The sequence below is a fragment of the Anabrus simplex genome, chromosome 1 (genome assembly GCF_040414725.1).
Source record: "Anabrus simplex isolate iqAnaSimp1 chromosome 1, ASM4041472v1, whole genome shotgun sequence".
In the NCBI taxonomy this organism is placed as follows: domain Eukaryota; kingdom Metazoa; phylum Arthropoda; class Insecta; order Orthoptera; family Tettigoniidae; genus Anabrus; species Anabrus simplex.
Window position 1 is genome coordinate 1,296,005,833 of NC_090265.1, and position 26,198 is coordinate 1,296,032,030.

At 39.4% G+C, this 26,198-nt stretch overlaps 1 protein-coding gene across 3 annotated transcripts in view; it reads right to left on the minus strand.

Moving 5' to 3' along the window:
- LOC136858278 (KICSTOR subunit 2) overlaps nt 1-26,198 on the minus strand; it is a 78,898-nt gene that overhangs the window by 31,008 nt on the left and 21,692 nt on the right. For all 3 annotated transcript variants that reach the window (XR_010858624.2, XM_067137694.2, XM_067137698.2), the window contains exons 4-6: nt 9,941-10,078; nt 5,724-5,862; nt 3,571-3,764 (exon numbers count right to left, since the gene is read on the minus strand). Coding sequence is in view for 2 of the 3 variants with exons in the window: in XM_067137694.2 (XP_066993795.1) it covers nt 3,571-3,764; nt 5,724-5,862; nt 9,941-10,078 (471 nt within the window). In the remaining variant the exon portion in view is untranslated. The remainder of the gene's footprint in view (nt 1-3,570; nt 3,765-5,723; nt 5,863-9,940; nt 10,079-26,198) is intronic.

The window sequence follows — 26,198 nt, forward strand, 5'->3', positions numbered from 1 at the left end:
CAATATGATTAGTAGGAAACTCTGGTCCGAAGTAGCTACAGAGGCAGACTGTGATGGTAAATTCTCTCTCTGTTTACTTCAGCATTTCTTTCCACAATGTTTTTCAGCATAGCATAATTATTCTGCCAAGTCAGTTTTCCAGTTCCATTAAAATAATGAAGACTCTTACTGTTGCTGTTGTGGCCATAGTAACACTCATGAACTGAGGATCAATACCCTCTTCAGCAACAACAAAATTATGTAATACACAAATAGAATTCACAATAAAATTTGTAACATCAACATTCATTTCAATCCGTTTGTGCAAAATTCTCCATTTAGCACTCATGATCCCAAAAGCACCTTCTATGAATTTTCTTGCTCTGGATGGACTTTAATTGAACACAAGTTGTTTATCATTTAAGTTTTGTCAGAGGAATGGTCTCATCAAATATGGTAAGAGAGGATACGCTTTGTAACCTACAAGGCAAAATGGAACCTGGTACGGCGTATCCAGCAGTTCTGTATGATCAGGTACATTCAAAATTCCAGCTTCTAATTTCTGAAACAACTGAGATGTCCTGAATGTACCTCCATCACTCTGGCAGCCTGCAGCACCCACATCAACTGCAATTAATTTGCAATCGGCATCAGCTACAGCCTGAAGCACCATTGAAAAATACCGTTTGTAATTGTAGTACAATGAGCAATCTTAGACGGACATTTCACTTCAATATGTTTTCCGTCTATACTGCCGATGCAATTACGAAAATTCCATTTCAAAGAGTACTGTTTTGCTACATCATAGCACAATTGTGTTGTTGGGTCTGGTATATACTCTACGTGCAGGACCTCCCATGACTTTTTACAGGTGTCCTCGAGAATAGCTGCAACTGTAGATTTCCCCACTCTAAAGCGAAGGGAGAGAGATGCAAACGAGTCACCACTTGCAAGAAATATGAAAAGAAGAAGATGAGAAGTAATATAATTGTGTCTTCTAAAATATAGAGCTTTTAAGATAAATGACCAACTTGTTCTTTTCCATTTATTTATTTTTCCTTCAAAGATGGATTAAGCAAACAAACGAGCAGTGGGGAAGGTGTCTGGAACTGTATTAAGAAAACACCCCAGTATGTGTCTGTGCAAGTAAGGAAAACTGAAAAAACTTCATAAATATGGCCAGTGGGAATTATCAAAGCAGGGATACGAACTAAAATGGCATACTTAGAGGGGCAGTTGCATATTTCAACATTGTCTGAATCATGATCGTAACTTTTGATTAGTGAATCATTCTCACCCTCTTTTCTTGTTCTATTTTTTCAGTCAAACATGCCAAATCCCACTGGAAAATACTGCACGACTATTTTTCCCAGGAAATTAACAAAATTGAAAACCCGAGATCTGGTGCCGGTGGAGTTGGGGCAACAACTAACCCTTGGCAGTTTTTTCCAACTGATGAGTTTCCTGCATGTTATAATGATATCGGAAGCTAAAAGTTGCAGTCTAGGAGTTTCTTCATTCGAGCACTCCTTTTCTGCAGAAATAGCAAACAAAGTAGTCCCTAGAACTCAGGAAGATGGCCCTACACCACCTTCTTCAGAGACATCACCTGTATTAAGAAAACACCCCAGTATGTGTCTGTGCAAGTAAAGAAAACCTTTGTATGTGTCATTGATAAGCACCCAGAGTAAGCGTAGAGAGAAAAGAAAAAGGTCATGCCCTGATACTGATGCAATATTGACTAAGAATGAAGCATTGATAGCAATAGAAAAGCAAAAATTGGAATTTCTTCAGAAAGATATGGCCAAAGAAAAGGATGACGACCTCATGTTTCTAAAAAGTCTGCTGCCTGACTTGAAGTCTCTGCCTCGTTCTCGCAATCGTGAAGTGCGTTTGAAATTTAAAGAAACAATTTGCAGTTAAATTGATACATTGGAGAGGCAGCCCTATTATTTTGCTCCCAAACTGACAGAAGGAACTAATATTTCTACTGATGGTTAGGGAGTGATGAGTTTAAACCCCAGTTTTCCATCAGACAGTTTACACAATTCTTTGCAGTTATGTAATGGTTGCTGTCAGAAACTGACAAGGTCATTTTTGTGCTTGAATTCCTTAATTTGTTTTTCCTAATTACTATATATTCCTTATTATTTTTAAATGTAAATAACTTATTTTCAAAACTGTGAGTAAAATATGTATGTGAAACTTCTCAATTGATAAAATATGATGAAGTAATAAATAATTATTTCCAGCAGATTTTTATTACATTTTCCATTTATAAATTACTTTAAGAGTTTGCATTATGACTTTATTACTCACCTCAGGATAATAAGTCGTTCTCCTGGTGACATTGGCCACCTGAAATTAGTTTCTTTTCTGTAAAAATGTCTCTCCAGCTTTCCCAGTAGGGTATCAAATGTCTCTTTAGTCATTCGTAGGTAGTTTAAAAAATTTATCGTTGTACTTCGGAGCATCACAGTAGAGACTATTAAACTCGCCATGAGTGCCTCAAGACTGATTAAATTCATGTACCCATGTACGAGTCAAAATCATAGGATCATCCATCTTTACTGCAACACTTTCCATTAAATACATTCTTCTCAATAACTTTGATAATGCCATCTTACACAAAACGAAACACGGCAGACAAACTATTAGCAGCACACTGCCCAGCGTAGTGGTGTGAACACTCGTGCTGCTTGCTGCACACGACCCCATACCAAGCACAAGGTCACCCTGCTTACAGCCCAGCTTGCTGCATGCAGTGTGAACGTACCCTTATAGGCAGAACCTGTAAACATGCCACAGTCTAAGGAAAGCCGCTGTATGGAGGTTTCTGGACTCAGTTCCATCTTTGCTTGGATGTCCTGAACCCGTTCCTTACCGAGAGCTTGTTTAGGACATTTTTTCCTACAGAAAAAAGAGCCTTTTTCTCCCCTCTTCTTAAATAACCACATTACGGTACATTTTTAGTTTAAAAGATACATCTCAATGAAAAATATCCACTGCTCCCTAGTTTATCACATTTTGTTATGAAACATCTAACACATTCACGTAACCCCTTCAACCAACACATGGTGTGTAAAGCTTGGCCTTGAGACCACCTGCCTTGTCAGTCAACCACTAGATGCCAGGCCCAGCCCAGCCTGGCATTGTCTGCTAAACAGCGGGAGGCCGGGCCCGGTAGAGTATGCGTGATGTCAGGTTCTGAATGCCCTGTATTTGAAGACAGCAGTGTATGAAGATGACACTGTCCTTGGCCTTTTGTGTTTCATTGTTTGCCCTCGTCTCCTCTTTCTATTACTACATCTTTCCACACTGACCTGCTACTGTATTCATCCAATTATGTGTTTCTTTTCATGTTTCTATACACAGTATATATTTTAAGAATGAAGCATAGAAATTCCCAATTTGATAGATGTTGCATGGGAATTTTCTTCTACTTTCATATCTGAAATTTGTTATCAGTTTAGGAAAGACCAATACCAGATATTGTATCTAGAAGAATGACTACCTCTAACCTCCCACTTTTACACCCCTTCCAATTTTATATCCTTGATACATGCTTGTTAGTACAAGTAAAAAACATACTTGTGGTAGTAGTCATTTGACAGCTTATTACCAAGTGCCTTCATTTCTTGGATTGTAGTTTGCTGAGCTAATGTTGAGAAGAAATACAAAGAGAACTTTGCCACAAATGCAGCTTTGAGTTTTAAAAGCCACTGGAACAAAGCTGGAACTGGATTTGCTTTCAAAAATGTTGCTCCAAAACCCAACTTCCAGGACTGAAAAGAAGAAATAGAGACTTCAGTCAGCTATTCTTAATTAACCTTTCTGCTGAGGATGCAGTGAGATAACAGAATAAAGCAAAATATTAAAGGAAACAGCCAATCAGAAAGGAAACTGGTTCAGGTATATGAGTTATAGAAAGATGTAACTGGTATCCAGGAAGGCTTCTAAACAATATGATGAAATTTGGTTTGATTTGATGTTGCATGGCCTCTGGAGAAAGCTGGTGCAGGTCTTTCCGGTTAATGTCCATGGGAGAGCTGTGCGTCTGTGGGTGTGATGATGAAACCCTGTGTCAGCACACAGCCTACCCCTGCCGATTAATGCCAAACTCAATCCAGAGTAAAGCCAATCTGATGAAAGATTTGCAATTAAGCTGGAAAACAAATATCTGAATGGAAAGGTTTAACTCCAAAACATACATATCACACAATAGGGCAAGCAGTCGCCTAAAATATGTCAACTCACACAAAAGTAGAGAAATAAAAAGAAATGAAGTAGCTGTTTGAACTTACTGCATCAGCATCATCATCATATGCCCTCACTCCATATGAACATTGCGGAGAGGTTTGGAATTAAACCCAGGCTTCTGGCACGCAATCTAGTGATTAGAAATTGTATACCACCACCTCTCCTACCCTGCCGGCCAACATTCTAATGGTAACAAAAATTTCTACCAATGGGACCACAGTGTCAGATCATACAGACTTGATGCCTTACAGGCTATGAAATTTGGTGTTCATTTAGTAACCAACACTAGCAAGAATAGTTAGATCCTGTGGGATTTCTGCAGAATGGCCAGTATCAAGAAACATATGCCTAACTGCCGTCACACTAGTTCAAACTCTTTTGAGAAACAGAGGGAGAGAACACATCAAATTTTCCCTTTTCAGGATCAATGATGTAGTCTCTTCTATCTTTACTAATGGTGAAGAGAGATGCTTACATGATGAACTGTTCAGGGTAAATGTTCATGCTGGAAAAGAAAGGTCAACAAAAATTGAAAATGGTAAGGAATGGGGGAAAAACTTTAAATGAGTGGTCAATGGGAAGAGTGAGCTTAGAGAAGGAAACAGATGTATTTATATTGGTATTTATACCCAGAAGATGAAAACCTCAACCAGACTTTAGGAAGGCTCCTGAAGAGCAGAGGGTAGGTTTCTTATTTAGAATACAACTGAGGCTTCAACTTCATGAAGTGCATGGAAAGAATTTTCCCACCTCTTGATTTGGTAGAACACAGTAGTGAAATGAAGAGATAAAGAAAATAAGAATTTAAGGACATTTAGGAAAGATCTCAATCTAGAATAATACCTACTTGAAGAACGATTTCCGATCAAGCTGGAAAACAAATATCTGGAAGGAAAGGTTTATTAACACCAACATACATATCATACAGTAGGGCAAGCAGTCGTCTGAAGTATGTCAGGTCACACAAAAGTAAAGAAATAAAAAGGAATGAATGTAACTGTTTGAACTTATTGACTGTGAATCCAAGGTCATCAGTTCTCCTATATATACATTGTATTTAAAAAAATGTTTAATATAACATCGCTTACTACAACACACTGTATAAAATGCATATTTTTATCACGTTTTCAGAGAAATGTATCGACTATAACGTACAATGTTGATTTTTGTTTGTTACACAACAACAATGTGAAGCTCATTTTCAAACTCTTGTTTCAGTAGATTGCAGATTTCAAATCAGTCTATCTGTTAAATAGTCAAGGCAAGCATCGCTGTTAAGATGTTGCACAAGAAAGGGAAAATGTTTAATACTGAAGAAAAGTCACAAATAATATGGCAATTTATCACACAACAGACACAGTGTAATCAGAGTACTGTTATTCAAGGCTGTATTATTTGTTTACAAAATTATTTCTTTAATAACTATACAGCATTTCAGATAACATAACAAAGACAAAACTTCTGTTTAGCCTACTAATACTGACCTCTCTACTTTGAAGAGTTCTCTCCCAAGCTGAAATACGAGTATGGGCTCCATGTAACTGCATAAGGGATTGTAAGAACCTCCACAATTGCATCTCCAACTGTGCACGCAGTAAATATGCCAGGATTTCACACTCTAAACTGAAAAAAAAAATGAATCATGTATAATCCTGATAATCACTCATTAAAATACCAGTTTTAAAATATTATAACTAATACTGAAAATTGAACGGCTGGTGAAATTGCTCTTATACCAAAAAAAAAAAAAAAAAAAAAAACTGAAATTTTTTAGTACAGGATTAGTCTCCTTGATTATAGTTGATTTTATGTTAGGCTATTGAAGTTAGTAAAAAATAAATGGTGTATGGGTTTTAGTGACGGGAGTGTCGGAGGACAAGTTCTGCTCACCACATGCAAGTCTTTTGACTTGACACCCGTAGACGACACACTATACCCAGCTCCCACCGCCAGCAGAATTAACCAAATATGGTTAAAATTCCCAACCCTGCCAGAAATCGAATTCAGGACCTTTGTGAGCAAAGACAGCATGTTAACCATTTAGCCATGGAGCTGGACATTGAAGTTAGTGAACACCTCAAAAATCATTTACAGCTATTCACCTTCTCAATAAATTTGGAACAATGTACAGTCCTGAAGAGAGATAAAAACATGAAAAGGAACACATACTGGGATAAGTACAATGACAGGTCAGTGCAGGAAGAAGGAGCCATAGAAAGAGGAGACAAAGACAAACACGGAAAACATGACAAGACAAGGGCAATATTCACATTTTTTTCCCTAACTATTTGCTTTACGCCGCACCGATACAGATAGGTCTTATAGTGATGATGGGATAGAAAAGGGCTAGGAGTGGGAAGGAAAGCAGCTGTTGCTTTAATAAAGGCACAGCTCCAGCATATGCCTGGTGCAAAAATGGGAAACCACTGAAAACCATCTTCAGGGCTGCTGACAGTGGGGTTTGAACCCACTATCTTCTGGATGCAAGCTCACAGCTGACCTGTGCGCCCCTAACCGCACAGCCAATTCGTCCGGTATTTACACATCTTCATACACTGTCCTCATCAGATGGACTTCCTCCTCATCAATCCCAGTTCTGGTATATCGATTTCTTCTCATGCCCTGATTAACTTGTTTCTACTTTTCAGCTTCATCAGGAAGGCAGGCATCAACACTCACTGAGGGTCCAACTTTATCTGTGTCTTCCTTTATCTATCTGGTTTTCTGTTTATCGTACACTTCCTGCATCAAGACTGAAGATCTTTCAAAATGCCTGTCGAGATGGAGAGAGTCCATCTATATGAAGGTAGCAGTGTATGAAGATGTGGACACCGTTCTTGTTTTCAATTTTGTCCTTGTCTCCTAATTTCCATCTTTTTACATTTACGGTAGAACCTTGATAATTCAAAATCAGTTAATTCAAAATCCCACCTAATTCAAAGAAGCTGTTGTTTCCGGAAACATGAGGTACGGTTTTGCATGTTATTTAAATTGTTTAATTCAAAATGTGGATAATTTGTAATTCGAAGAACAATATCGGTCCCATCACCAAAATTCAGACAATTAATTCAAATCTGCCTTTATATTTTTAAGAACTAGTATTTTACAGAGTAATTTAAATTCAAAATTTATCCGCGTCATGATAGAACGCGTCTTCTGGAACATGCAGGAGTAGCTTTCCGCACTTTTGCTCTCCTCGATGTGTCTGCAGTGTACTCCATATTTGCTAAGTTCGAGTGAAATGGTAATTCTTTTGTATTCAGTGTTTTAAAGAACGCCACAATATCACGTAGCAGGCAGTGTGCGGAGAAGCAGAATCTGCAAACACTGGCAATGCTGACAGTTGGCAAAAAAGCGTGGCTCATATAATCAATTCGTATGCACCGAACAATATTGTCAATGCCCGACGAAGCTGCATTTTTTTAATGCCGAGCCCAAGCGGACTTATGGTTTTAACGGAGAGAAGTGCCAGCCGGGAAATCGTACAACTGTGTCACAATGCACACGGAAGTGAGAGACTTCCTCCCTTCATCATAGGAAAGTTCGATAAGCCACAATGTTTTAAGGGCGTTGGGCACTTTCCGTGCAAGTACAAAAGATTTTTTTAAATGCAAACAGTACAGTAATCCAAAAAATAAAGCATTTGTACAGGGGAGCCAGTATAATTTGCCCTCGTTTTTGAATAGTGTGTTTTTTCTTTTGCTGCGTGAGGTTATGTTGTCAGTGATTTATCCAAGTGCAGTATATATTTGAATAGCGTAAATGCACCTTGTTGGATACATTTAGGAAATAGTTTTTTCCATGGCATCTGAAAGGTTTAAACTGTAAATAAAGGTGACTGCATGCATTAATGGGGCTTGGAATACTTCATGACATGGCAAGGGTTGGCATTTCTGAGTTACGAGAGAAGTGTCATGGAGGGAAATCGTACAAGGATAGAGTTACTGTACAATGCACTGTGTTGTAATGCAGGCGGAAGCAAGAGACTTTCTCCCCACATCATAGGAAAGATCAATAAGCCACGATGTTTTAAGGGCATCGGGTACTTTCTGTGCAAGTACAGGGCATCTAAAATGCATCATTACAGTAATCCAATGAATAAAGCACTTTGAAAGGGGAGCCAGTATAGATTTCTCCTCGTCTTTGAATTGTGTATTCTTTCTTTCTTAGTTTCTTTCATTCCGCGAGATGACGTTTATCACCAAGTTATCCAAGTGCATTATTTGAATACTGTAAATGCACCTTGTTGGACACATTTTGGAAATAGTTTTTCCATGGCATTTGAAAGGTTTAAACTGTGAATCAAGGCTAATTGCACGCAGTAACGGGTCATAGAATATTTTGTGATATGACAAGGGTTAATATTTCAGAATTACGAGTTGGCGGTTAATTAGAAATCATGTACTTCGAAGTCCGATTTTTGTGTCCCAATGACTTTGAATTAATGAGGTTTTACTGTATTTTTTCTGGTGCTGGCCGTTAGGCTGCAGCCAAGCCTGCCTAACCCAAAATCCAGCCCTGCTGATGGTAAAGCTTGGTATAACAAATAGATTAATTAAATGTTACCATACAACAGAAATCAGAGTACTGTATTTCAAGGCTGAATTATTTGTTTACAAAATTGTTTAAACAAATGTGTTACGTTTCATATCTTTTACATTTATTTTTTTGTGGTGTGGGTCCTTAGGCTGCAAGAGTCAGCCTAACTGAAAATCCACCCCAACTGCTGGTAAATTAGAAGGGCGGGCATCAAAACTCATTGAGGGTCTGTCTTTATCTTTACCTTGTCCTTATCTGACGTTCTTTTTATCTTACAATTCCTGCATCACCAAATGCTGGAATGAAGATGAACCCAGGAACCCTCAGCCATGGCACATCCAGTTTTATGTGAATTCCAAACCACAGAAATGTGAGTTTTCATTTTTAAAATTCCACATACTGGCTGGGATTCAAACCAGATCTGCCTTGATGAGAAGGCAGAGACAATATCACTCAACTATTAGATACATTTTTGTGTAATACAAGACCAAAATTTTGAAATCCAAAAATATGTCAGAGGACATTTTTAGGTACTGTGCATTACTTGACAAATACTAAAACAGGCTGTTTGATGGCTACCAATAATATTTTGGCCAGAGGTAATAAATTAGTAGGATGGAGGAAGCTACTGAATATTTAGACAAATGTAAAATCAACAAAAACAACTTAAGATAACAGAAAGCATGAATTTACTACAGAGATTCAGGGAGAGACAAGTACAGAGGTAAAATCAAAGTAAAGAAATATATAATTTAGACCAGGGCCTCTCAAACACCCAAAATCTCATGCGTGCAAACCGAGGCGCAGAGGTTCTGTGCAAGGTGAATTGTTCCAACTCGACTTGGTTCGGACCAGCGTTTTGTCTCGGGACAACTCAACTAAACTCGGTTCAACTCTGCTCAGATGGTGGAGCGCTGCAGAGCAAGTGAGGAAGGGGGGAAACAGACGGAGCAAGAGGGACAAGCGTAGGGAAAGAGACAGAGCTATTGCTCAAAATCGAGGAGTGGGGGATCTGCAAACTAGTCAACCTAGCCAAGTTGTCTTATGTACCTTGCATCACGCAATGCACCTGTGCATGTCCTACTCTGAGAGGCCCTGCTTTAGACTAGACACAAAAATCTTTTTAAAGATTAGGTATAAGTTTGCATAAAATCACAATTACCTCAATGCAGCTTTTATAGATGTCAAAGCTATATTAGGAAAAGATAAAGCATGTTTATCCATAATGTCTTCAATCTGGGAGAGGAGCTCTTCATACTTCATTTGCTTTCCAGTGCCCATAATGTGCATCTTTTCATAGCTGAGTAGTAGTTATGGAAAGTAAAGTTCAACGTACAATTACAGGAATCATAACAACAACAATCAAGATTGATTCAAATGAGAAATTAAAATGTCTTCTGCTAGGGTAAATTATGTACATCAGAAAACTAACAAGAAGACCTTGCCAAAGTGTCCCCACCAATCCATTTTCAATATATGAGAAGGCCATGGCAAGAACTTCCACCAGTTCGTATCACAAGGCGCAACTCCCACCCAGCTCCGAGAAAATAAAATTTCCATATTTCAAGAGTGTATCTCAGGAACAGTATGTGGCACATTCCCACAATGAATGAACAGTGTAATGAGCAAGGTCTCCATTTCACAAGCCCTGATCCACAGATAAAATCTCACCTCCATAGTGTTACTGTGCATTTGTTCCAATGTTCTATTTGTACATTATTTGCATTACAAGCACATTAAAGATATGCACAGTAACAGATATTTAACAATATTGATTGACTAATGTCTATATAGTAATCTGCTTCTCTATGGAAAATCAGCTGTCATGTATTAAAAATATGAGTATCCTACTGTTAAATACTGATTATTTCAAGAGCTACATAGGTACAACTATAAATGGTGATGATGAGTTCAGTATCACAATGGAATACCTACTATTTGAACCATTTCTTTTTTATGTTTGGATAAAGGTTTGTGAACACAGCACTGGCAAAATCTTTTACAAACCGTATATCTTCATCAATATATTTGTCTTAATACGTAAACTTTCATGACCACTAAATGACATTATAATAATTATTTGAGGATATTAGGTCGTGTAATATTAATTATCAGCAGATGCGTTTCGATCCTGCGACTAGGATCCTATTCAGAGCAGTAACAAAGCATAATAGCAACTGTCACTCCGTAGTAACCAGACTCAAGATAGAGAGACCCTGTTAGAAAAAAAGTTCATACCAGGGCCTCCAGAGTCATGGAGAACAACTATGGAGGGAAGCCATGATCTACTCAGTACATAGCCGTCAGCTTTGTTAAAATTATTCGGGGGTTTAGCAATTTCTATCGCCTCACAAATGATTCTAGGAATAAAATGTTTCTCTTTATCAATGACAGAAGTTGCATCAAAAATGTTTTGATGGTCATTATGTATGGCATGTTCTGCCTCAGCAGACTTCTCTGGCTGGCCAAGATGTAAGTGCCTGCGATGTTCTTTAACCCTTGTTCCTACCTTCCTTTTAATGCACTGTGTTTTAAAGACCTATAGGATTATCATATACAGCATAATTCACCGTTATAAAGTTTTTGATGAGTGGGATGACTGTAGATGATTCTGATTGTACTGTTTTGTTAATAGCAGGAGAATATTTCTAACTGCTGGAGTGGCGATTTTTGTTTTAAGAGGAAGTACAACTAGGTAATCATCCTCTATGAACAAATTAAGTGGAAAAGAAATTTCAAATAAAACAAAAACATATTGAATTAAGCCAAAAAATTACTAATGAATCAAAAGGGAACGTGCGTTCCCTGAATAACAGTACACTTGTAATATTTACATACCCTTGAATAATCCACTGTTGTACATACAGCAGATGATGAGATCAGCAGTACAATACTAAAAAGAAAGTAAAGAGGTTCCACCTTTTCAATACACTGTTATTAAGTTGTATCAATATTAAGTTACAACATGTCAAATTTGGGATCCCTTTCGACACATTTAAAGTGTCATCATCAGCCGATTAAGAGAACAGGGCAAATGGACTAAATCATAAACAATTATAAACACACATAACAAATATAAGACGCTAAACAACTTACTGTGACACAAGGAATATAAAAACTGGCATCCCAAAAGTATTTCCCTTTATTGCTAAAAGAGAAATTTGGGGGTTCAGATATTATTTGCTCCATACCTGTGGCCAGCTAATGGTATTTACACATTCCTGGTACAGTCTGAGATAAAATTTATGAATAGTTTTGAGAAAAACAGAATATGATAATTTAAATCAGCATTCTTCACAGACTCCCTTCACTGAACTGACATCACTTAATGTCCGCTTTTGGCCATCAGATAGACAAAAAATGTCACACAGGGCCAGGTCAGGGATGTACTGCAAATGGCATACTGTGCAGATATCTTTTCTTGTCAGGAACTCCGTAACTGCAGCAGCACATGAGGTTTGGTATAATCATGATGGAACTTCCACAACCAAAGGTTCCTCCTGTTTTGGGGGATGCAATCCTTCACCAACTGACAAAGGATGTACTACAGTATTCTACGGTGACTGCAATGTGTCTTGGAACCATATGAGTGTACACCATTCCCTGGTAATCAAAGAAAGGTGATGACCATTGCCTTATTCGCCAAGTTCTGTACACATGCCATTTATGGGGCTGGTTGGCCCCATTCCACTCACCAGCTGCTGCCCCGCTTGGTCACAGGATCACAGTCCAACCCATTGGCTGAATGGTCAGCGTACTGGCCTTTGGTTCAGAGGGTCCCGGGTTCGATTCCCGGCCGGGTCAGGGATTTTAACCTCCATTGGTTAATTCCAAAAGCTCGGGGGCTGGGTATTTGTGCTGTCCCCAACATCCCTGCAGCTCACACACCACACACAACACAATCCTACACCACAATAACACGCTGTTTCCTACACATGGCAGATGCCGCCCACCCTCATCGGAGGGGCTGCCTTACAAGGGCTGCACCCGGCTAGAAATAGCCACACGACATTATTATTATTATTATTATTATTATTATTATTATTACAGGATCACAAAAATACACCCATGTATTATCTGCAGTGATGATATTCTGCTACAAAGCATCACCTTCATTTTCAATACATTGTTTCTAGTAGAGGCACGCATCAAAACAAGCCTGTTTCTGCACAGGAGTAAGCAGTCATGGTATAAATCGCGTACAAACATGGGACATACGTAAATCAATCAATCAATACTGATCTGAATTTAGGGCAGTCGCCCAGGTGGGAGATTTCCTATCTGCTGTTTTCCTAGCCTTTTCTTAAATGATTTCAATGACTGGAAATTTATTGAACATCTCCCTTGGTAAGTTATTCCAATCCCTAACTCCCCTTCCTATAAATGAATATTTGCCCCAATTTGTCCTCTTGTATTCCAACTTTATTTTTCCTACTTTCAAAGACGCCACTCAAACTTATTCTTCTACTAATGTCTTTCCACGCCATGTCTCCGCTGACAGCTCGGAACATACCACTCAGTCGAGCAGCTCGTCTCCTTTCTCCCAGTTCTTCCCAGCCCACACTTTACAACATTTTTGTAACGCTACTCTTTTGTCGAAAATCACCCAGAACAATTCAAGCTGCTTTTCTGTGGATTTTTTCCACTTCTTGAATCAAGTAATCCTGGTGAGGGTCCCATACAATGGACCCATACTCTAGTTGGGGTCTTACCAGAGACTTATAAGCCCTCTCCTTTACATCCTTGCTACAACCCCTAAACACACTCATAACCATGTGCAGAGATCTGTATCCTTTATTTACAATCCCATTTATGTGATTACCCCAATGAAGATCTTTCCTTATATTAACACCCAGATACTTACAATGATCCCCAAAAGGAACTTTCACCCCATCAACACAGTAATTAAAACTCAGAGGACTTTTCCTATTTATGAAACTCACAACCTGACTTTTAACCCTGTTTATCATCATATCATTGCCTACTGTCCATCTCACAACATTATCGAGGTCATTTTGCAGTTGCTCACAATCTTGTAACTTATTTATTATTATTTATTTATTACTCCCCAAAAAGCCTTACCTCTGATTCCACTCCTTTACTCAAATCATTTATGTATATAAGAAAACATAAAGGTCCAATAATACTGCCTTGAAGAATTCCCTACTTAATTATTACAGGGTCAGGCCTACTCTAATTCTCTGAGATCTATTTTTTAGAAATATAGCAACCCATTCAGTCACTCTTTTGTCTAGTCCAATTGCACTCATTTTTGCCAGTAGTCTCCCATGATCCACCTTATCAAAAGCTTTAGACAGGTCAATCGCGATACAGTCCATTTGACCTCCAGAATCCAAAATATCTGCTATATCTTGCTGGAATCCTACAAGTTGAGCTTCAATGGAATAACCTTTCCTAAAACCGAATTGCCTTCTATCGAACCAGTTATTAATTTCACAAACATGTCTAATGTCCCAAAGCTTACATGCATCGCATGTCAAACTTACGGACCTGTAATTTTGAGCTTTATGTCTATAACCCCTTCCTTTATACACAGGAGCTACTATAGCAACTCTCCATTCATTTGGTATAGCTCCTTCAACCAAACAACAATGCTGAGTTAGAGGTTTGTGAGTGCTCCCGAATATTTCAAGATTGTGTGCAAGCTGCCTAACAGTGGGACATGAGTCAGTATGAATAATGACATCCCCTGTTGTTGTTCATTGTCTCTGTTAAGGATGTAACAGGTGCTCCTTTTCAACCCTGCAGTTCAGGACTTTCTCAGCCATTTCTGAATGTCTTATCCCAATGGAAACAAGCTCTATGAAACATCATATAATCCCCATAAGCTCCCTTCAACTCTCTGTAGGTTGCCATTGATGCTTTCACGGTCCATTTTATAGACATGATACTGTATAGGCTTTTGGGCTTACACCGTGTCGAGAAAATAAGGTGAAACTCTTTACATTTCACAGAGAACTGTGCTCTGAGTCATCAGAAGAAAATCTCGACTGTCCACAAGAAAGGCTTCTTACAATGAATTTTTGAAATCAGACGTTATAATAGAAGTGGAAATGGTACATTAATTCGTCCCCAGATGGCTCCTCGGACGTGGCACAGCGCTAGCATTCGAAGCGGAAGCTGACCGAACCATCAGAAATAGTCTAAGGGGTCACATAACATGTGTACATAACATATGACATTGACAGGTGTATGACATTGACACAAGCCTGGAATGAAACATCTGGCGACAAGGAACGTAAGAATTTGGAAAACACCGAGACGAAATAATGATTGTGTAGGGACAGGGAAGGGAACTACCTACATAAATCCTTAATGGCTGGCAACCAGAGCCAGTGCTCCTGTTGAAACTGTTAGGATTTCTACGTATTTCCACAGCTTCCCGTATAATCCTGGACCTGTAGTGTCTAATGTGGGTAAGAGCTCGAGCATCTTGGAACATGACATCATGACCCGGCGATAGAGCGTGCTCAGCTATTGCCGATTTGTCTGGCTGGTTGAGACAAATATTACGTTCATGTTCCTTGATACAGGTACCAATTGACCGGCATGTTTGGCCGATGTATACCTTACCGCAAGTACAGGGAATTTCGTATACCCCAGGATGTAAAAGTGGGGACAATTTGTCCTTTGTTTTAATCGGACTGTGAGCAATTTAAGTGACGGTCCCAAACACGGTTTTTATATTGTGTTTGCGGAGGACCTTGGCAATTCGATCTGTGGTGTTGTGAATGTAAGGCAGGTAGGCAATTCCCTTCACTTCTTCCTTCTGTGAGCTTTGCTTGGTCATTTCTCTGCGATGCAGGGCTCTATGAATCTGCAAATCACTGTAACCATTACCCTTGAATGTGACTTTGAGCGTGCCCATCTCCACCTGGATATTTGATGGCTCACAAATTCGTCTCGCCCTCTTGGCGAGTGTCATGAGAATGCCTTGTTTTTGTGCTGGATGGTGGTGAGAATCTGCATGAAGATAGCGATTTGTGTGGGTAGGCCCTTAATATGGGCGAAACATGTCCCTTAACATTTTATAATAATATTTAATTTCTATAAAAATATCTTTGTATTGAATAGGTAGATATAAAAAAAATAATAACACTTGTAACATACTTTGTATTTATGTACATTTCAATACAGACCTAACATGAGAATTATAACGTGTAATGTCCTAAGGAGTCGTCCGGTTTCTTTCTTACTAGAACATCCAGGAAAGGAAGGCATCCGCCCAACTCCATCTCCATAGTGAATTTAACCCGATGAGTGCTACGTCCACCTATAGACGGGCTGACGTGGCCAGTCCACCGCTGCTACGCCCATCTATAGACGGTGTGCGAGAATTTTAATTTTTTTGAGTTTCCCGGTTCACTTTTGTGTCCGAATTTGATCTCTGACATGTTCTGCCATCTGTTGGGCAGTATGTAGAACTAACTGATCAGAGATTATAGCTTCGGGAAGTAACTTACAAAACTTTTTGTAGACGTCTGTGGAGTTCATCTGTGATGTAAACGAACATGGCAGAACAACAATTTAGTTGCTCTTGCAGCGATGTTATTTCGGATCACAGAATCCTTCAGTTATTAACCACAGCGGAAAGTGATGATGGAGATAATCATTTTAAGGAATTGTTAAGCGATTTTGAAAGTAAAGAGTATAGAGAGAGTGCCGAAAATATTGTATGTGAGAGAGAAACAGAGCCTCCTTCTAAACTAAAGAAGAAAAACACGGTGAGTACAAAAGCTATTTTATCGCTAATTTCGTGGCGGATGGATTACTTTTCTTCACCAAAATTTCAGGTAACTGTGAGAGGCTCTGAGGGCCGAGTAGTGTTTGATGAAAACCCGAAAATCATTGATTTTTTTAGAAACTTTTGTGCCAGTGGAGTAGGTGCAGATAGTTGAATAAATTGCCATCACAAACAACCAGTAGAAAACATTTAACTATCACCACATTCCAGGTTTGGAGAGTATTTTAAAATATCAACTTATATACTTCTAAGAAGTTACATGTGTTAGTTGCCTACAGATTTTAGGAAATAATATTATTTTGGGCTCTTTACTTTGTATAAAGATAATGCACGCATGGGCACATAAGTGTAATTTTGTTTTCTCTCAAAATAATATTGAACATAAGAGTAGGATTTTCCATTTGTATTTAGATTTATAAACAACCAACATTTATAAACATTTTAAACTAATCACCCCACTGATAAGTTAAAAATTGAGGCTTCTACAATTTTTTTTACATACGAATGAAAAAACTCAGCAATGAGGTATCAAACAGTCAACTGGTAACTCAGCACTTAAAAGGTTAATTGAAGGATGTTGCTGATTTCACCTTATTTTCTTGACACGGCATAAGCCCAAAAGCCTATACAGTATCATGTCTGTAAGTATGGGCTGTGAAAGCATCAATGGCAGCATTAAAAACCTCTATGGGGAGGATACTTTTAAGGAGGCTTCAAAATTCAGCAAATTAAGGAGAAAGAAGTCTATTCTCCTTTCTTCTTTGTGCTTTCTATTGAGATACAGGGACCATAACATCATTCCCAACTGTGTGAAGCTGAAGCACACATTAAATACACTGAAGGCCAGGAGAATATATCAACGCACTAGCAAGGCTCTTGTGGTCGAGAGAGTGCATTACACTCGTAAGGAACTGGACTCCGTCTCCCGAGAGTTGTTTCATTTACACCTGCTGTTAAGAAACACTCTCTCGCAGGAATTGTGGTTGACTTTCGATCGCATTACTGCTATACAGGCTGAACGAAAATTCAACCAGGTGTGACAGAAATCGAAATTCCTCCGATTAGCTCAGAAACAGGTGGTCTCTCGCACGAACCCGGATGCTAGTAAAAGTATCATCAATCTTTCCAAGAAATCCTTGGACGAGAACCAAACGGCAGTTCTAGCTAGGGGTCTTAATTCGCTGTCGCTACCTCTAAAATTCCCACTGAGGAGTTAATTACTTCCGTTGAGATAGCCGTCCACAAACTACCTACAGATGAGGCTGAGGAGTTAAGACAGAAATGTGAGAGACTCATAAGGTCCGCTGTTGTACCCACGCCTAATTTAACAAGAGGCGAAAGGAGAGCTCTGAAGGAACTTAGAGATGATTCTGAACTGACCATTCTCTCAGCTGATAAGGGTAATGTGACATTGGTTATGGACACTGACGAGTATAAGAATAAGATCTCGGCTATATTGTCAGAGCCTGTTTACAGACTGAGCTCACGTGACCCCACCACTCGTGTGTTCAATGCCACCGTGAAGCTCTTAAGGCAATCTTCAATTCCAAAAGAGGAGGCCAAACATCTGTCTCCGGGGGATGCAGTGCCACCTAGATTATATGGACTGCCTAAGATCCATAAAAAAGATGTTCCCCTCAGACCTATTGTTAGTGCGATAGGTTCTCCCACGTATGCTCTGGCTAAATACCCAAGCAAATTGCTTCAGCCACACATAGGACGTACTGAATCATACATCAGGGACTCTCAGTATTTCATCAACAAGCTGTCAACCATAACCCTTCAACCTAATGCACTTTTGGTGAGTTTCGATGTGGAGTCCTTGTTCATTAAAGTGCCGATTGACTCGGTCATGTCTCTCATTGAACACCTGTTCACTGAGGACATTACCAAGCTATTTTACTACTGCATGACTTCCAGCTATTTCTTGTGGGGTGGGAATTTTTACGAAAAGACAGACGGAGTGGCTATGGGAAGTCCACTTTCACCCACAGTGGCTAATTTCTTTATGGAGCATTTTGAGGAGGAGGCTATTGCTTCGGTGCCCGTCAAACCTATGATATGGTGGAGGTATGTTGATGATGCATTTGTGGTCTGGACAGAAGGGCCTGAGAAACTTCATCTATTTCTAAACCACCTAAATCAGCAACATCCTTCAATTAAATTCACTATGGAGATGGAGTCGGACGGATGCCTTCCTTTCCTGGATGTTCTAGTAAGAAAGAAACCAGACAGCTCCTTAGGACATACCGTCTATCGTAAGCCTACCCACACAAATCGCTATCTTCATGAAGATTCTCACCACCAGCCAGCAAAAAAACAAGACATTCTCACGACACTTGCTAAGAGGGCGAGACGAATTTGTGAGGTGGAGATGGACACGCTCAAAGTCACATTCAAGGGTAATGGTTACACCGATTTGCAGATTCATAGAGCCCTGCATCCCAGAGAAACGACCAAGCAAAGCTCACAGAAGCAAGGAGTGAAGGGAATTGCCTAATTGCCTTACATTCACAACACCACAGATCGAATTGCCAATATAAAAACCGTGTTTGGCACCCCCACTAAAATTGCTCACAGTCCGATTAAAACGAAGGACAAATTGTCTCCACTTTTACATCCTGGGGTAAACTAAATTCCCTGTACTTGCGGTAAGGTATACATCGGCCAAACATGCCGGTCCATTAGTATCTGTATCAAGGAACATGAACGTAATATTCGTCTCAACCACCAGACAAATCGGCAATAGGTGAGCATGTTCTATCGTCGGGTCATGATGTCATGTTCCAAGATGCTCAAGCTCTTACCCGCACTAGACACTACAGGTCCAGGATTATATGGGAAGCTGTGGAAATACGTAGAAATCCTAACAATTTCAACAGGGACACTGGCTATCAATTAAGTAATACCTGGTTGCCAGCCATTGAGGATTTACGTAGGTAGTTCCCTTCCCAGTCCCTACACTATCGTTATTTCGTCTCAATGTTTTCCAAATTCGCACGTTCCTCGTCGCCAGATGTTTCATTCCAGGCTTGTGTCAATGCCATACACCTGTCAATGTCATATGTTACGTACACATGTTATGTGACCCCTTAGACTGATTCTGATGGTTCGGTCAGCTTCTACTTCGAACGCTAGTGCTGTGCCATGTCCGAGGAGCCATCTGGTGATGAATGAATGTAGCATTTACACTTCTATTATAACGTCTGATTTCAAAAAGTCATTGTTTAAGAAGCCTTTCTCGTGGACAGTTGAGATTTTCTTCTGATGATGCAGAGCACAGTTCTCTGAGAAACATAAAGAAGTTCATCTTATTTTCTTGACATGGCATAAGCCCAAAAGCCTATACAGTATCATCTCTGTAGGTTGCCGAAGCGTTTTCTCCATGTGAACACAAAACTTTTTTGCTTAATGCTGCTCATGGAAATCAGCCATGGTGGATGTTTAGAGGTGACTAACATGCACACCTGCTTTTAATGAATGCCACAGCTTGATTGACAGGGCTATTATTATGAAACTTGCCAGGGAGGAAGATGCAAGTACTTAATTTTTCTGTACACCACTAGATTGCATGCACAGTCACTTCTATGAAAGGAATATAGCATGTAAAATCATACATGAGCATCCTACTATATATATTGTATGCCAGCAATTCCTATTCTTCATTGGATGTCACTGCTGGTCTTCATCAGATTCCCACGCTGACACGCACAACCCGGTACACTCACAGACTGCAGACAAACTCAAGCCTCAACTGTGTCAGAACTCACTTCATGGCGAACTTCAATAAAACAAATGAACTGAACCCACAATAGTACACGCACAGTACTTCACGACAATACTGTACTAAACACCACTTGCTGACCACCTGTCTGCCTGGATGGCTAAGATGAGAATGTTCGAACCAAGAGTTTTCTGGAGACCTCTCCTTTCTGGAAATATCTTGAGTACTGATCGGCCTACATTTCTAGGGAGGCATGAGAGAGGGGCTGGCCTCTCACTCTTGGCACATCCTTCCTGAACTGTGGACTGTGCGGGCAGGAGGTCGAAGCCAGTAGCTTAGCACTGGTGTCAATTGCTTGCAGGCGGGGCCACTGTCGCACATAAAGCAAATGACGAGATCACCAGTACAATACTAAAAAGAAAGTATAGAGGTTCCACCTTTTCAATACACTGTTATTAAGTTGTATCAATATTAAGTTACAACATGTTAAATTTGGGACCGGCTTTGACACATTTACAGGGTCATCATCAGCCGATTAAGAGAACAGGGCAAAATGACTAAATCATAAACAATTATAAACATACATAACAAATATAAGAACACTGTCCCTCCTTAAGGAGACTCATCCCGAGCTGCTTAACAATACGCGCCAAATGATCCAAATGGACTGCCTACATCCGCTTCCGGGGCCTGAGCATCTTCATCATCCACTGGCATGACACACGTGACTGATTCACATGTCCCAAGCTCGGTTCCAATGAGTATCCTACTGCCCCACACTGTCAAATTCAGCATTCACACCGGCACGCAGGTCCATGCTGGAATGAGCGTCCTGACCAGGTAGAGTCCCTGTTTAGCGGTTGTCGGTCCGTGTTTCACCGGCATGCTCTCTCCTTGCAGAGGTCCTTATAGAATAAGGAGCACAGCTCGAGGGAAAGGCATACATGGTGAACATCATCTATAATTTTATTTTTTTCTAATTAACATAGTCAGAGGATCAAGATAGTGAATTACTACATTCAAGCACCATTTACTATTCTATAGAAGAAAATATTAACTTCATGCTGCATACAGGCATTTGTAATAATAATTAATGTAAGTGGATTACCGTCCCACCAACTACTTTTACGTTTTTCGGAGATGTCGAGGTGCCAAAATGTTGTCCTGCAGGAGTTCTCTCCATCGACACAACGCTAATGTATTTGAGCACCTTCAAATATAACTGGACTGAGCTGGGATCAAACCTGCCAGCTTCAGCTCAGGAGCTCTACTGCCTGAGCTACTCAGCCCAGCAACTGACATTTGTGTCTGTATAAGACTTGTACCACCATCATCATCTACTAAAGGCAATGCCTTGTCACTGTAACCACATCTGATGATCTTCTGCTAGCCTCTTCATGTTGCTATATGAACCACATGCCAGTTCACCGACGGAGTTCTTGATGTGTGACATCCTTGGTCATCCCCTGGGTCTCTTTCCCAGTACTTCACCTTCAATGATGGTTTGCTCTTTGCTTTACGTTGCACCAACACAGATATGTCTTATGGCGACGATGGGATAGGAAAGGCCTAGGAATGGGAAGGAATCGGCCGTGGCCTTAATTAAGGTACAGCCCCAGCATTTGCCTGGTGTGAAAATGGGAAACCACGGAAAACCATCTTCAGGGCTGCCGACAGAGGGGTTCGAACCCTCTATCTCCCGATTACTGGATACTGGCCGCACTTAAGCAACTGCAACTATCGAGCTCGGTGAATGATGGTTTAGAGAAGAGAGTCGTTCAGTAAGTGTCCAAGGAACTTTGTTTTCCTCTTCTTTATCGTATTTAATAAACATAATTTCATTGGTATTGAAGCGACCAGTCCTATCCTGCACCAGGATTAATAACTTTCTCCAAAAATGAAGGAGAGAGAAAACTCTGTTGATATAACTGATTGACTAAGAGAATTCTTTGAAACAACTGAATGGCATTCTGCCTCTAGTCGAAGATAAACAACGTATGGAGTAGAATGCCAGCTATACATCATGAAAATGAGAATGCTACACTGGGCAATGTGCATGTCCCTTTTCAATCATATAAGAAACAAGACAATTCAGTAACAAATAGGTATTGAGTCTATTGTGGGAAAAACGAGAGAAGAACCACAGATGGTAGACATGTCCAGTAGACAGTGCTTGGAACAGTTACTAATTCCACTCCATCCCTTGTTTTGACAGTGAAAGCCAACACCTCAGGCGACAATGAAATATTGACAAATTTCAAGTGCACAAAACAAAATATTTGGTAACATGCTCAAAATAACAGAATCCTGCACAGCAGCAAAAAAAAAAACACAATCGCAGTACACTGGAAGAAATACATCACAGATGTTATCCTCCTATACAAAGGAAATACAACATTGGGGTACATTTACTCCCCAATATGAATAAGCTACACAAAAAAGTCACAGCTGACACAGCAAAATGCGAGTCAAATAGCTCTATCTATTTTGAAGGTTTCATTATTATGACAGACAACATACATAAACATAAATTCAGAATATACAGAAAGCCCAAAATGACTGACACCATGAGGTACAATACTTCTAAAGATCAGACAACTCCAAACTACATTACACTACACTACACAAGCACTCAGTGTTATGATTCATGTTACATAGACTTCACAACACATTTCTCTCCATAATGAAAAGTTACATGCCATTAAGTTCCCAGTCGTTGCTAATAATTATCTAACTACAACCATGCACCTACCCATTATAACGAACAAAAAGTACATGGCACTCAACAACCAGATTAACTCACACACTAACATATTTCAGTGAACACACACAAACTAAACAAAAATTCAGACATTTACGCTACAAGGAGAAAAAAATAGAAAACTCCTAGCAGAATTCAATTACATGAAGCATGAACAACAAATGGCAAATAAGTTAATCTGGGAAGGACAGTTGAATCAGAAAGTGATGAACCAGCTAGAGAGAAGAATATTCTGGATGTGGTGCTGATAAAACCAGATGAGCTCTAGAGAGAAAATGAAGTAATACATAGTATTAGTGACCACAAAACTTTCGTCATAGTTACAAATAAATGTGATAGAAAGGAAGGTCATAAAAGAAGGACTATTAGGTAATCACCATATGGCTGATAAGAGAGGCATGATGGAGTTAAAAAAAAAAAAAAGTAATTATAATCGGTGGAAAATGGTAAATAAAAATGTAAACAGACTGTGGGATGGGTTTAAAGCAATTGTTGAGGAATGTGCAAACAGGTATATAACTTTAAAGGTAGTAAGGAACGGTAAAGACCCACTTTATTATAACAGAAGTAAAGAGATTAATAAGGAGGAGCAGGTTGGAAATAAATAAGAGTTAGAAATGGTTGTGGAAGTAAGGGGAAATTTAAGGAACTTACTAGGAAATTGAATCTAGCAAAGAATTGGCAATATAACGCCCACAACAGTCTGCTGTTTCGTCAACTGAAATCCACGTGTGTGCATCCTCAAGATCTTTTTTTATCCTGGAAACAGCATCTTTATACACAGTTTGCAGTGAACATTTTCTTAATGTCGTTTTAGTTTTTCATTCCACATTAGCTTTATGTAAAGTGTCTTGTGTGTATTGTACAAGATGGCTTTTTTTTTTTTTTTTTTTTTTTTTTAACACATGATAGCAGAAAACAATTGTTAAATTTTGATCACAATTTACTTCCTTCTTTACAGCAAGTGTCTTCCTTCAGAACACTTTAAAACTCACTTAAATATGTGGAATTCATAATAACAATAAATAATAATGTTATCTGCTTTACGTCCCACTAACTACCTTTTAAGGTCTTCGGAGACGCCGAGGTGCCAGAATTTAGTCCCGCAGGTGTTCTTTTACGTGCCAGTAAATCTACCGACACGGGGCTGTTGTATTTGAGCACCTTCAAATACCACCAGACTGAGCCAGGATCGAACCTGCCAAGTTGGGGTTAGAAGGCCAGCGCCTTAACCATCTGAGCCACTCAGCCCGGCAGTCTGTGGAATTCATACCATTATTTTTAACTACTGTATTAAAAAGTTAAAATCTAAATGTCAAGATAATAAAACCATACTTTACTGGAATAATAATAATAATAATAATAATAATAATAATAATAATAATAATAATAATAATAATAATAATAATAATAATAATAATAATAATAATAATAATAATAATAATAATAATCCCAATTCCTGGGGGCTTTAAAATACTGGGACACCCTCTCTCCAGGGTCATAAATATGGAGGGCCCTTAGCCTGGGTTATGGGTGAAGTCCTCAACGGCATCTACGGTGGAGATGACCTTCGGTACGGTGGAGATGGCGGAAGGGGCAAACCTTGCCTAGGGTTACTAGGTGAAAACTGGTCAACGGTCTCAATGGCAGATGAAGAGAAGAATCTCCCCAAACGTCTGTTCCCAGATTGGGTGGCCTTAGGTCAGCATCTGTACCCCAGGTTAGGGGCGGCTGGAAGAAACCTCCGGGGCTCACAACCTTGGTTGTAAACTGGTGGCTCAAGTAGTCACCCCAAACTCATGTTTATCGTTCATGGGAAAGTGTAATGTGAAACAGATTACCTCAGGTGCACCGTTGTGCACAAGCAGACATTCGGATTCTGGGGAGTCTGCAGCGTTACACAGAGACAAGTCAGAGCGTCTTGGAACCTCAAACAAAATCAAATGTAAATACCCGAATTTCATAGCCACCTTCAATGCTAATTCTCTTCTTAAAACTGAAAAGTTAAAACACCTTACAGACACTCTCAGAAATCATCTAATTATCATAACGGCACTTCAGGAGACCAGATATATAGATGAAAACAACTTCGACTCTGAAAGGTTCAGGATATACAAGGGAAAAGTTGGTCAAAGAGTCATGAAAAACATGCCACACCAAGGAACTGGCTTCATAATAAACAAGAACGTCCTGGATTCCATAGTCCAGTTTGAGTCCCAATCTGAAAGACTATCAAGTTTGATTTTCAAAACTACCAATAGAATATACACTATCATGAATGCCCATGCCCCCATAAACGAGGACAACAGAAAGAACACAGAGAAAGTGGAACTCTTTGGGGATCAGTTGGACGATGTCAGCCAAAGGATACCTGAAAAACACAACATCATACTAATGGGAGACTTCAACACCCAGATAGGGAAGGAGAGAAAGTATCGACATGTAGTCGGGAAATACCCAGCGGATAACAGGACCAATCAAAATGGTGTCAGACAGAGTTGTGCCCAGCCCATGGTATGATACTGAAATCTACAGCTTTTAGAAAGCTTCCTAGAAAACAAAAAACGTGGATTTCACCAAATCCTAACTGGGGTGAATTTCAACTGGACCATGTGACTATTAGACGGAAGCTCAATAGGGCAATACAAAATGTCAAAGTCCTCAGGGGAGCTAATTTAGACTCGGACCATTACATGTCAAAGATAAAGATCAAAATCATCCCCAAAAGGAGAGACAAGGTCCTTAAACACACAAGTAGACTATATGACCCGGAGAAAATTTTAAATGCAAAATAATAGCATCTTGCGACAAAGGATATACACAAACAAAATTGGGATCAAATAAAACAGAACTTATTATCAAAAGCCGAACAACTAGCCCCTATAACAAAAGTCAAAAAACATGCTTGGTGGTCGGAAGAATCATACTAATGGGATTGAAACAAAGAAAGGAAGCATGGCACAAATGGCAGTCGCAACGAACGGAAAGCAATAGACAAAATTTCTTGAACATCAGAAAGATGGTCAATAAAAAATGCAAAACAATTAAAAAGGCTTATGAAAACCAGATGCTTATTCAAACAGATGAGGACTTTACTAAAAACAAGTTTCTACAAAATCTTTAAACAGAGAACAACGAAGTACAACCCACCGACTCTACAGTTACGGGAC